We start from the raw sequence: 11,573 nt of genomic DNA on the forward strand, positions 1-11,573 counted from the left end.
CAAATATCCTCCCTATTGTAATAAAAAATCAAGACTAAAACTAATGCTGAAACTAATTAGAAGTCAACTAAAACTCATTTTTAAACAATAAAAACTAAACGGAGCAAACCCACTCTGGAAACTAATTGAAGCTAAATTGAATACAAAAACTACAGTAACTCTGTTCTGGAGGCACATTATGGTAACCACTTAATGTCGGTTTTCCCCTTAATTTGTCACTCTGTACTCATGTAGAACATGCTGAAGTCGATCCTTTCTACAGATACGACAGTCTGGATTATTCCAAAAGTCTCATATCTGTGGATTGTGGCTCATAAGTAAAAATGTGTTTAGTATACTGTGGTGTTACAGTGTACCCTGGATGGACTCTTTATGGTGGGTCCTGCACATCCTGTTTAGGCCTCATGCTGAATGTGCTGTAGTAGTGGTACAGCTGCAACCTCGATTCATCAGTCCAGGCAACCTTTTTCCCAGTCAGACAGTTGGGAGCCATAAAAACAGAAGTGAAAGGCTTTGTATTAAAATCTGTTATTGTGCACCACGGTTACACTGTGCTGTTTGCTCTTGTGCTGTAACTCCCATATTACATCAATCAAAAGCCATTGCCCACATAGCAAAAGCTTTGATTATGCTTTTTTGTGTGTGTTCAAGTACATTCATTATTCACTCTTCTTGGTTGGCTCTTTCAAAGAGAAGCAACGTTTAAACCTCTTTTCCAGGCACCCTTGATCATGTCCTTTTCAAAGTCTGTGAGACCACACTTGAGGCCCTTCTTTAGTAATCTGTTCAAATGCTAATCAGATGTCGGAACGGATGTGCTGTTTGTTGCACCTGTTTATGTTGTGACCCACAAACAAATAGGAGGGACAGTCCACTGCTTCTGCAGGGGCAGTTTGAATAACTGCTTTTTCAAGAAATGTTTTAATCATCAGTATTGCACCACTCCTTGTGGATACGGGAAGATAAATGTTGTAATGTACAGTCTTTCATACCATCTTTGGCTTGTTGTTGTTTTTTAAGAATTTTGGATGAAAAGAAATGTTTGTTTGAAATGGGAGTTAGAAATGTGTGCAGAGATGTTAGCTTCCTCTCACTTCACACCCTTTACTCTCCACCTGTTCTGTCGCCATGATTTAACTGTTTCTGTCTTTTCTGTACCCAGCGAGGATGCCATGGAGTACTCCAAAGAGTTTGTCACATCGGTGGTATTAGGAAAAGACCTGGTGCCAAGGTATCGCCTCCGCTATGTCCAGCACGCTGTGGTTTACTTCATTTTACTGCAGTATTACCACAACATAAATATCTCCTGCTGATCTCTTGTAGACTCGGCCTGTCACAACTGGAGGGTTTCCGACGCCACCTTCTGGAAGTCTTACAGAAAAGTAACAAGCCAAAGGTGACTTAATCTCTTTGACACTGTGGAGGATGACGGTCAGACAGACTTGTACATGCTTTGTACTATTAAAACATCAGAACAGAACAATATGCTGCTCTGTGTGCTTCTGCTTTATGGTCAAAAAACGTAACATGTTTCCATTTCCATCCGTCGAAATCTGCTGCATAAACCCAGTAGCATCACACTCTTTTTGCTGTGGCTGATTAGAATGAACTAGTATTTCTGCTGCCGTTAAAGCATCATTTAGTTTAACGCCTGGCTGCTGCAGAAGAAAACACATGCAATATACACAAGACAAATTTACATTTACAAAAAAATGCATTTTTCTTTGCCAAAGTGGAGGATCATTGCGGGAGGCACCAAATGCATCCCGAAATCAGAGCTTCCACTGGAGGATGATGATCCTCAGTCTCAGCCAGCAGCGCCCCCCAGCAGTCGCCTGTGGCTCCACCCCAGTGACCTCAGCATTGCTCTATCAGCCTCCACCCCCCTCTACCCTCCTGGCAGGATCATCCACGTGGTGCACAACCATCCTCCAGAGACATGGTGAGAAAAGCGATTTTTAAAGACGTGGGTAGATTGTTGCCGTTAAATCCTAGCATGTTGTTCTTCACTGTTTCTGTTAGTTTACCGTGGAATGTGAGATCAGTCATCGGCTGAGTGGTATCGGCACTTAAAGGCCGTCTTTGTACAAAACGTACATTTTTACCATGCAACTCCAGCTCGCAAATGAACAAGTGGTTGTATAACTGATGCGTGGACACGCTTAGATCAAAGCGAATCTTTATGTTTGTTTCACACCCATGACATAAAAGAACTGGCAGCTCAGTGGGAAAAGGTATACACTGCATACTCGGGACAGTGTGGGTTTACAGTGTGTCACGCAGCACTCCCCTCTCCTTCTATCTCCTGCGCTGTCTCATATCATAATTTATTTTATAGTCTCCTTGTCTCATGTAGCTGTTTCTTCATACCTGGTGCCCTTTTGGTGTTTCACTCTGTCTTCCTCCTTTGTTGACGGCCTTTCTTTCTCCCCCTCTGTAGCTGTGGCCAGGAGGAGCCAACATACTCGGCTCTGTGGGGGAACAACAATGCCTTCGATGAGGTCATCATATCACCCGCCATGCTTAATGAGCACATGCCCCACATGGTGATGGAGGGCCTGAACAAGGTCTGTTTGATCTGAGTGCATGCAGATGGATCTGGTGGTGGTGGTGGGGGAGGGGGGGTGTTTTGAAATGGTGGTGAAACCTTGTTCCTGATTTCCAGCAGTGGATAATTGAATTGATGGATGACAAGCGTGCGTGAATCGCCTGGAACTACAAAAATTCAGACACATTCATGAATATTTTTAACGCTTGTTCACAAAAGGGGGATACCACTTTTTAAAAATCACATACACTGTGTCACGTAGGAACTAATTTAGACGGAGCAACCGAATTTCCGTGAAAAGGTGATAATTTGGCAACGTTTGGTGTCATACAGTCACGCACACAGTTGACTCCAAATTTAACACTGATCCACTTTTTAGATTTGGTAAAAACTTCAGCCTGATGCTGTCTTTGGGTTTTCAGTGGTATGCCCCTTAAGTGTTCAGTTAAAAATCTTTTTGAAAGATTTGGAAGATTGAGTACTGTATGAGGTCAGTTTATGCATGTGGCCCATCATTAACCTACGACTGACCAAACCTCTTGTTTTCCTCAACATTTGCTGCAGTTTCAAAGCATGGGAAATGTTCACTCCCGGTGGGTTTCATGGTGTCCTCTGGCCTTTATGAGTGTATGAATCACAAGCATTGAACATCTCTTCAGATAACAGGGAATTAATGTGAATGTTTGCATGTGGCGGATCCACTTTGGGGATTGCACTTGTCTTGGGAATGAAGAGTTAAAGTTGTAAGTTTGTTCCTCTCTGCGTACGGTGTGTTTCTGCTTGTTTTTACATTTGTTTGCAGTCCCTGTGTCTCTGGATGGATGTTTAGACTGGAAGAGTGCGTGCGTGCGTGCGTGCGTGCGTGTGTGTGTTGTCTGCTGTGCCTAGTCTGTAGTATGATACTTCTGGTGTTTCTGCAGGTGCTGGAACCATTTTGTCCCCTGTCTGAGCAGGAAAACTCGGAACCAGAGGAAGTGGAAGTCAGTCAGCCAACCAGCAGTGCCGCTGTGTTCACAACCTCACAAACAGAATTAAACTCTAGTCCTCTTCCTTCCGATCCCTCGTCTCCCACACACAAAGACCTGCCTTGCGCCGCCTCCCTCGCAGACACCGAGGCTGCGCCTGTCCCTTTGACTGTCGTTGCTTCTCCCTCTCTTTCAGATGCTGAGTCTTTTCCTCCCCCTCCGTCAGACTGTACTCCCGCCTCGCCGCCGTGCTTCGTGTCTGTCCCCTCATTTTCTAACAGTCCTTCCGACCCTCACCCAGGGGCTCTTTCAGCTGACGGTGATTCATGCATTCCTGAACAAACCCAGTCAGACCCACCCGACTCTCACCCGTGTGGGGATGTGATCGCTGCTTCTTTTCCTGAAAGCCTCCCTGAAGAGTCTAACAGCACTCTGATAGAAAATCCTCCAGTTAACATAGTAACACACAGCTGTACGCAAAACAGTCCTTCTGATTCTCTTGCATAGACTTTATGACACTCAGTATTAGCCTTCGTTAGCCTCTCTGCACAACACAGTTATCGGTCTAAACAGTTGACATAAACTGTCATTATTGCTATTATTACTGTGACAAAATGGCCAAACTATGAGGGCGTGATATCGTGACCATGAAGTTCAACAGGAGAAGCGTCCTGTATGTATAACTCAGGATTTGGTGTCGGTCCTTCTGACAGAACGGACTTCTAAAGACTGACATTTAAAAAGTCATCATAGAGGAGGTGGAGAGCGTCTGCCATTCCCTCCACTAAAGGAGGCCACAAAATGACCAGGATGGTATAGCAGTTGGGGAAGAACTGGAAAAACATTTAAGACTTCCTGCTCGCTTTCTTTCCACTTAGGCATAAAACTGTCCAGCAAGTCCGGGCAAGCACACTGGATGCCGTCAAAAGGCCTTCAGGAAAAGTAGGAAACAGGACAATTAAAAGAATGCGAAGAATTGACAAAATGAGTTGAGGCAACGGGTGTGTGCACGACATCAAGGTGCGGTGGATTTCATCACTAAATGGCCCATCACAGGTTAATGGTGTATTTAACAGCACAGAGACATATAATCCCTTTAAACCTTAGAGTAAAAGTACCCTGCATGATGAGTTCAAAGCCACCTGCACTCTCTCTCGTCTTAATGAGAGTCATCACCGAGCTTTCCTCAAATCAACCCTTCATTCTTCTCCATTCCTCTCACACCTACGGCACATTTGGTCAAGTGCTGTGGCATGAACTTGCTAACCCTGTTCCTCGAGCTAACAAGTTTTCTTTGTGTTCCCGAAGTTTCCATGGCAACCTAATTTCTTCCACATTAACTGCTCTTTCTTCCTTCTTGGCTGGGTTTTTCAGTGGCTGCAGCTCTCCTCTTCGGATATCCTCCCCCCTCTTTTTGCCTTTCTTGAAAGCGCATATTCATCTTTTCCTCAATCATAATCCCTTCAAGGGATTGTCAATTACTCAGCAGCAGCAGATGGAGCTGCAAGCGGGAACAAATGTGTAAATATGGAGTATGCTGCTCAGCTCCACTGCTTTGACAAACTTCTTATTACTGACTTGATACAGTGGAGGGCTTTCATCAACAAGACTCTGGGATTTTTATATCCTCCGTCATGCATTTCATAATGTGCTTCTATGGCTGAAAGGATTGCAGTACATTATTGCATAATGCAAAACTCCAAGTATAAATTTCTCTCTTTGAGTGCTGAGTCTGCAGGCTCGCTCTGTTTTTTGGTTTGTTGCTTTTGTGGTCGTCGTGCCTACAGACTGCAGGTGATATGTTTGATGTTGTTGGTGCCAAATACTTGCTGTAGTTTATCACTTGCAGCAGCCTTGTCATCATATATCACTGTTCACCCTCACCCATGTAACATCGTCTTGTTGTCATTTGTGATCCATAACGACCTGCATAACCCGAAACACGATAGACATCTTTGTTTATTATTTATGGCCGTTTTTAACTTCCTGAACCTGTGTTTACGTCATTTAATTTTGCCAGTTTATGTTCCTCTGTCACATGAATTGTATGTTTTATTTGTGTGTTTTCATGACCTCTGACTGTCCCATTTGTTTTTTATCACAATGTGCTTCCACCAAGTGTTTTAACTCATTAAAGTTAACCAAGTACATGTAATTGTGTGTTGATGTGATTTGCCGTCGCCGTTTGTTCTCCTCACATGTTCAACTATTAACACAGTCAAGTGTGTGAAGTTATGTGATACAGAGTTTTCTTGAATGTTTTTGAAGTTGCACATGCAGTCACATTCTGGTTTACTATTCCTTATCATACTGTGGGTCTTGCTTAGTTCTTGTGCAGGCATTATGGCTCCATTGTGGGTGTTTAATGTCAGCTGGAGTAGGTGTAAGCTCACCTTTAGGTTGCACTTACATTTATCTGAACGACACTGTGCTTTAATAATAGCTGTAATCATATCTGCAGCTGAATATAGATGTAGTGGTTTCTTGGATAATGTCATTGAAAACCATTATAATCTTACTGAGGGTGATGCACGTACATAACTAGACGTCATCTATTTATTGTTATACATGATAAATGACTATGGATGAAAAATCTATGTGTGTGTGTGTTGATGATGCATTCCCAAACTATTAATACCCAGCGAATTATACATTGATATCATGATTGATCCAAGTTTTGTGCTTTTTTTCATCTCACCTCCTGACGTGGAAGAGAAATTTGCATATTTTATAAAGAACAAATGTAGATAAAGATGTCTGTGCAACTAGATTTTTTTATTTGGTCTGAAAAAAAATAAAGTAATCTAAGTCTGTTGGTTTAGTGCAGCAGCAAAATCTGGGTTGGGGAGTTACAACTGAGCTTGTGCATCTTTCTGTGTGCAGTTGTTGTTCTGTTCATCCTCCCTCCTCTCCTGCTCTCATCGTCAAGTTATTTGTCAAGTCACACATCCCTGTGTTATACCTCTGTGCTTGTGGCAGGTGCTGGAGAACTACAACAAAGGGAAAACGGCTTTGCTGTCGGCAGCCAAGATCATGGTGAGCCCCACAGAAGTGGACTTGAACCCAGAGTCCATTTTCATGGACGCATCAACAACTTCTCAGCAGCCGACGCCTACAACCCACCACCGCAGGAACAGTAGTGTTCGGTTAGTACACCAGGCACCGCTGTGGGTGTGCTGGAGCCTATAAGAATATATAAAGCAGTTTTTTTATCCTCTGTATACTCAGTTCCCCCTCTAACCTGATATAAAGTAGAGCAAACCTCTTCCTAAACTGTAGGGATAATCATGGGGACATGTCTGTTTTTTATATCTAGCTGGTTACTAAACAATACTACTGCTACTAACTGCTACTTTATTGTTTTCTCAAAATCATTTCTGTCTGTTCTGTTTAAAAAAAAAAAAAAACAAGACAAAAACCATTGTCACGGTAAGCAAAGCATGCCAATACTAATTTTGCATAATGTGCTCCCTTCTCTCATGCACGCATGCACGCTGTCTGACCACAGAGCAGTTGCAACGTATGGTAGTATTCAGTTTCCACCTCGCCCTCTCTGGTTTAGCCCCTGTCCAAAGTCAGTGTGAACTCCTGGTAGTGACGGTTGGATTATGATGTTACCTCTCCTGTATTAGATGCTAATACAAGAGCATATATGCCACTAGGAGTCACTCCTGACCTCCCAGTCTCTCCTTTTCTCTGTTCTTTCTTCCATCTAAGTTATGTTTTGCTGTCGTTCACCTAGTCTGTAGAATCTAGATATGGTTTAAATACTAACAAGTTTTCCCTTCTTAAACCCTCCGTAAGTTGTGTTGACCCGTTTTTCACGTCTGTCTTGTGTCTTGGATTCCCTCTCCCCTCCTTTCCCTGTCACTACTCTCCAATCCCTTCTTCTCCTCTCCTCCAGTTCTTGTGCCCAGTCTGAAATATCTCTGGATGGTTTCTCTGAGTGCCCTCCTCCCCCAGTGCCTGTAGTGCTGCGTGGAGCACGGGAGCGCCTGGCAGTGGAGCTGAGGGACCGCAAAGCACCACTGGCCGTCATGGAGAGTCTCTCAGACGCAGAGTCCCTCTATAGTCTGGATTCCCGACGCTCCTCGGCTGCACTGAGGGGTTCCCCAATGCTGAGTAGCCTCCCGTTCCCTTTGGATGCCCCGATCCCAGAGGAGAACCCGTCTCTTAGCTCTCGCACTGAACTACTGGCTGCTGACTGTCTCTGCCAGGCAACGCCAGAACACCTGGGCGAGGTCGGTCCCTTCTTTACCCCGCTGGAATCCAGATCCACGCCGGACTACCCCATGCGACTGTCTCCCGCCACACCTCGCTACAGTGGACACCATTCCCCAGCTCTGCTAAACCAGAGCGCCTTGGCTCAGCCTTTCAAGCCAGAGCTTAACGCCAACCCAAAAATGCTGTCTGATGGGGATCAGATGCCCGGTGTCTACAGTCCAGGGAGCACTCCAGAGGCTCCCCTCAGCCCACAGATTGGGTCTAAACCAGTGGATAGAGAAAAGGAAAATCGGGAGCTGGAGACAGCAGAGAAGCAGTTAAGTGCAGAGACCAGACCTGCAGCCTCTACTCCTCCACCCCAACTGTCCAATGGGAACCCCAGCCAGGCAGTGCTGGAGTTCGCCCAGTACTTAGACTCTCTATTCAGACTGGACGGCAGCAGCTCACCGCCTCTGGAGCTGTCTGACGGGGAGTCCGAGTCAGGCCGGGGCTCCTTCGGCCAGGGCGAGTGTCTCGGAGATGGACAGCAGTTGGATGACAAGCAACTTCTGGCCAGGGCAACACTGGAGCCCAACCTAGTCCCCAAGCCCCCACGCACTTTTGCTGGATCCGCCGACCCCTCTTCGGGTATCTCTTTGTCACCCTCCTTCCCTCTGTCGTCGTCCGAAGAGCTCAACGACCTCTCCCCCGGCGAGGGTGCCCTGCCAGCCATACACTCCCTACGAACATCAACCCCTTGCCACTGTCCTGAAGAGAACACACTATCATCTATGGTGTAGTGTGCTCCCGAGACTCCAGTGGTCCTTTGCCCTAAATTCAGAGGTGTCATCCAAATTTTGAAAACATATCACAGTTCGTGCATGCGACGGAATGCAGTCACTCATCAGAGATCCAATGACGGAACTCGATGGACCAATTCACAAACTATTTCCATTCTTCAGGTGTCTCCTTTGAACGCTGTTTATAGCATTTTCACACTATTGCAATGACTAAGAAAAAAAAGATACCTCTCTCTGCATGCCAGGGGGCTGTACTGCTTTTGGGTGAATATAATATAACTGTAGCTTCACAATGCCATTCCAAAACAATGTCGCCTCACCCAGGTAAGGACGCGTCAGCATCGCATCAATTCCCTGACTTGACTAAATCAAAGGGAGAACAGTTAACTGAGCAGGGATTCAAAATCTAACACTGTAGAAAAGGTTAGCATAGGCACATCATCCGGGTTGATGTACTGTACAACTTCCTGCACCCTCAGCAGCTCCAGCTTTTTGTTTTATTCCAATTCTTTTCAAATCAGGAATGTGAAGATGGACGCGTTTGTCAGTCAGCAGAGGTGAGAAGACATTATGAAATGTTCCTCAGGTCTACAAAGAATTGACTTTGAGAAAGAGAGTAAGTGTGTTACATTGGTGAGAATTCACGTGTCTTAAAAAAAATGTAGTGATTGTGACAAAGTTATTACAGACGCCTATGGATGTTTTTGAGTCTTTTGGTTACTCTTTATAGTGCATGATTTTTTTTTCTTTATTTTTAAAGAGAAATTGTCAATAAGCCACTTAAATTGACATTTGGATACTCTTGCACACATCATATTGCTCAATTTATCCCTCCCCCCTTGCCAAAAAATTTAATACATTGTATTGCCAAATGTATTTATGAGATGTAATTTTGTATATGTATATTGCTTTATTTAAACACAAGCTAAGTTCATTATCTCCTTCCCTCTCTGCCATTCTGTTGGGTCCCATATAGACTGTTACAGCAACACCACAGAAAAGATGCCATCCTGACCTTAAAACACTGCCATGGCTTTCATTTGGAAAACAACCTCTGTACCTTGGGTTTGAACCAATAACGAACTTGCTAATAGTCGTCCTACTCTCATAACAACTGTACCTTTTCTCTTTGAAGACCTCTTAGCAACATGCCCAGGTCAGGGTCTGCATGCTTTATGCATTTCAGAGTAGCATGGCTGGTATAGAACAAGTCTTGTCATTAAGTTCACAGTAAATAAGCTCCAAACATGTCCAGAGATTATAGTATATGTAACATCAACCCTTCTGAGAGGCCCAGGTTGTCAGACAGGACCAAACTGTGTATCCTCAAAGTGTCCCAGGATATCATTTCTCTTGTTCTCAAGCTCAGCCATCATGGACGTCGAGGTGTTTGCTTCCCTTTAATGTGGTTCGTCTCAAACATCCTTGCGGTTGGACTGAACAAATAAATGGGCTGGAACATTGCGTATGCCGATTCTAAACACTCTGTGTGGCACACAATCTTCCACATCACTCGGGATGTCAACAGGTGGCTCACAATTTGCATTATTTATTACCGTTAATGTTGTTATCACTTTTATTGCTATATTTGATGGTATTATTATCCTTATTGCTCTTGCAACAGATTGGTTTGATGTCAGTGGTTTTTATCTCAGTTTTTAGGACAGTGTGGAGAACTTTTTAGACTTTCCCAACTGTAAGGAGTTATATATTTAAGCTTTTTTTTCTCTTTTTTTTCTTTTTTTTCTGTCCGAGTGGAAAAGTATGTGGCATTCTGCCATGGCATGGTGACAATATGCTCTTTTTACAAATGTTTCATCGTGGTGAGACATGCTGCAGAGTGACAGCCTGCTCACAGTGACCTTTGGTGCAGCGCCACCCTCAAGCCTGGAGTCACCACACTGATCTGCACACTCTCGCGATTTGGAAAAAGATTTGCTGTGGTTACTCACGGCAGACCGTTCCAGCCAGTTTACAGTCTGACTCTACTCAAATCATGCTGCCAGTCCCAGTAGTCTCCCACAAAACACACTAAGGTTGGGCCAGCAATTTCCTACATTCAGTAGCTTTGCTTGCAGCCGGTCATACACTAAACACTGCTGACAGAAAGCACTATAATACTTTCCACCATGATGTGTACAGCACCATCTTCTATGTGTAATTATTTATGCAGATGTCTAAGAAAAAAAAATATGAATTCCAATATAGTCATGTAGAAAACAACTATATAACAATAAGGAGATAATGACTATATTAAAAGATATCAGTATTGACATATAGAGAAAAGATATTTCATCTGAAAGATATTTATTCAGACTATTGGCAGATTTACAAATTGGTCTATATTGAAAGAGGAATAATTCAACTATGTCTTGTCCATGTTTACCTGGTTTGCTTCCCTTCCTCTCCTGCCCCGCAATGAGAATGTATTTAATCCCCCACCCCTCCCACTGCCCTGCCTGTAATGGAATAAACTGCAAACTATTAAAGTAACTGAATTCCTGTCATTTCTCTGTCTGCTTGATATTTGAGTATTGAGTATATTAATTAGAAAGCGTAGAAATGTCTTATTTATCAGTGTATGTAATCAGGGCTCTTTCTCTAGTAGTATATGTTGTAGGAACATTTAGGCAAAGAATTATTCAGACTAACCAAACTTGGCTATTTGTGAAAGCTGATTTTAAACTAATCATGTTTGATGCCGAGTGCCATAGGTACATGTTTGTCCTTTAAATTTGATGTAAAGAGTGTGTCATCGGTTTCTGCTAAGTGCACATGGATTTTGAGCAAAGGTGGTGTGAGGTGTTTGGAGCTATATTTAAGTGTAGGTGCACTGTATGAGTGTGCAGTAGGTTTGATAGAGATCAGAATCTACTGTTGAGCCTTATGGAGGTGACATAGGTCAAATGACACAGCATGGGTGGGAGGTGTCTGTTTAATAACACCACTGAAGCACCTTGCACCTGCAGAATTTCTGAGTTTGCCTGTTATCTGCTCTGCAAAAAAAACCCTACTTACTTTGCTTAATAGCATAAGCAAATATACAGCAGTAACTCA

At 43.7% G+C, this 11,573-nt stretch overlaps 1 protein-coding gene across 1 annotated transcript in view; it reads left to right on the forward strand.

The window, feature by feature from the left end:
- Window positions 1-10,988, forward strand: part of dagla (diacylglycerol lipase, alpha) — a 36,153-nt gene extending 25,165 nt beyond the window's left edge. The window contains exons 15-20 of the mRNA XM_041935206.1: window positions 1,163-1,231; window positions 1,324-1,396; window positions 1,734-1,942; window positions 2,441-2,567; window positions 6,493-6,659; window positions 7,418-10,988. Of these exons, the coding sequence (XP_041791140.1) occupies window positions 1,163-1,231; window positions 1,324-1,396; window positions 1,734-1,942; window positions 2,441-2,567; window positions 6,493-6,659; window positions 7,418-8,516 (1,744 nt within the window). The 3' untranslated portion in view covers window positions 8,517-10,988. The remainder of the gene's footprint in view (window positions 1-1,162; window positions 1,232-1,323; window positions 1,397-1,733; window positions 1,943-2,440; window positions 2,568-6,492; window positions 6,660-7,417) is intronic.
- The last annotated feature ends 585 nt before the right edge of the window (window positions 10,989-11,573 follow it).

Source organism: Chelmon rostratus, chromosome 1 (assembly GCF_017976325.1).
Source record: "Chelmon rostratus isolate fCheRos1 chromosome 1, fCheRos1.pri, whole genome shotgun sequence".
NCBI lineage: Eukaryota > Metazoa > Chordata > Actinopteri > Chaetodontiformes > Chaetodontidae > Chelmon > Chelmon rostratus.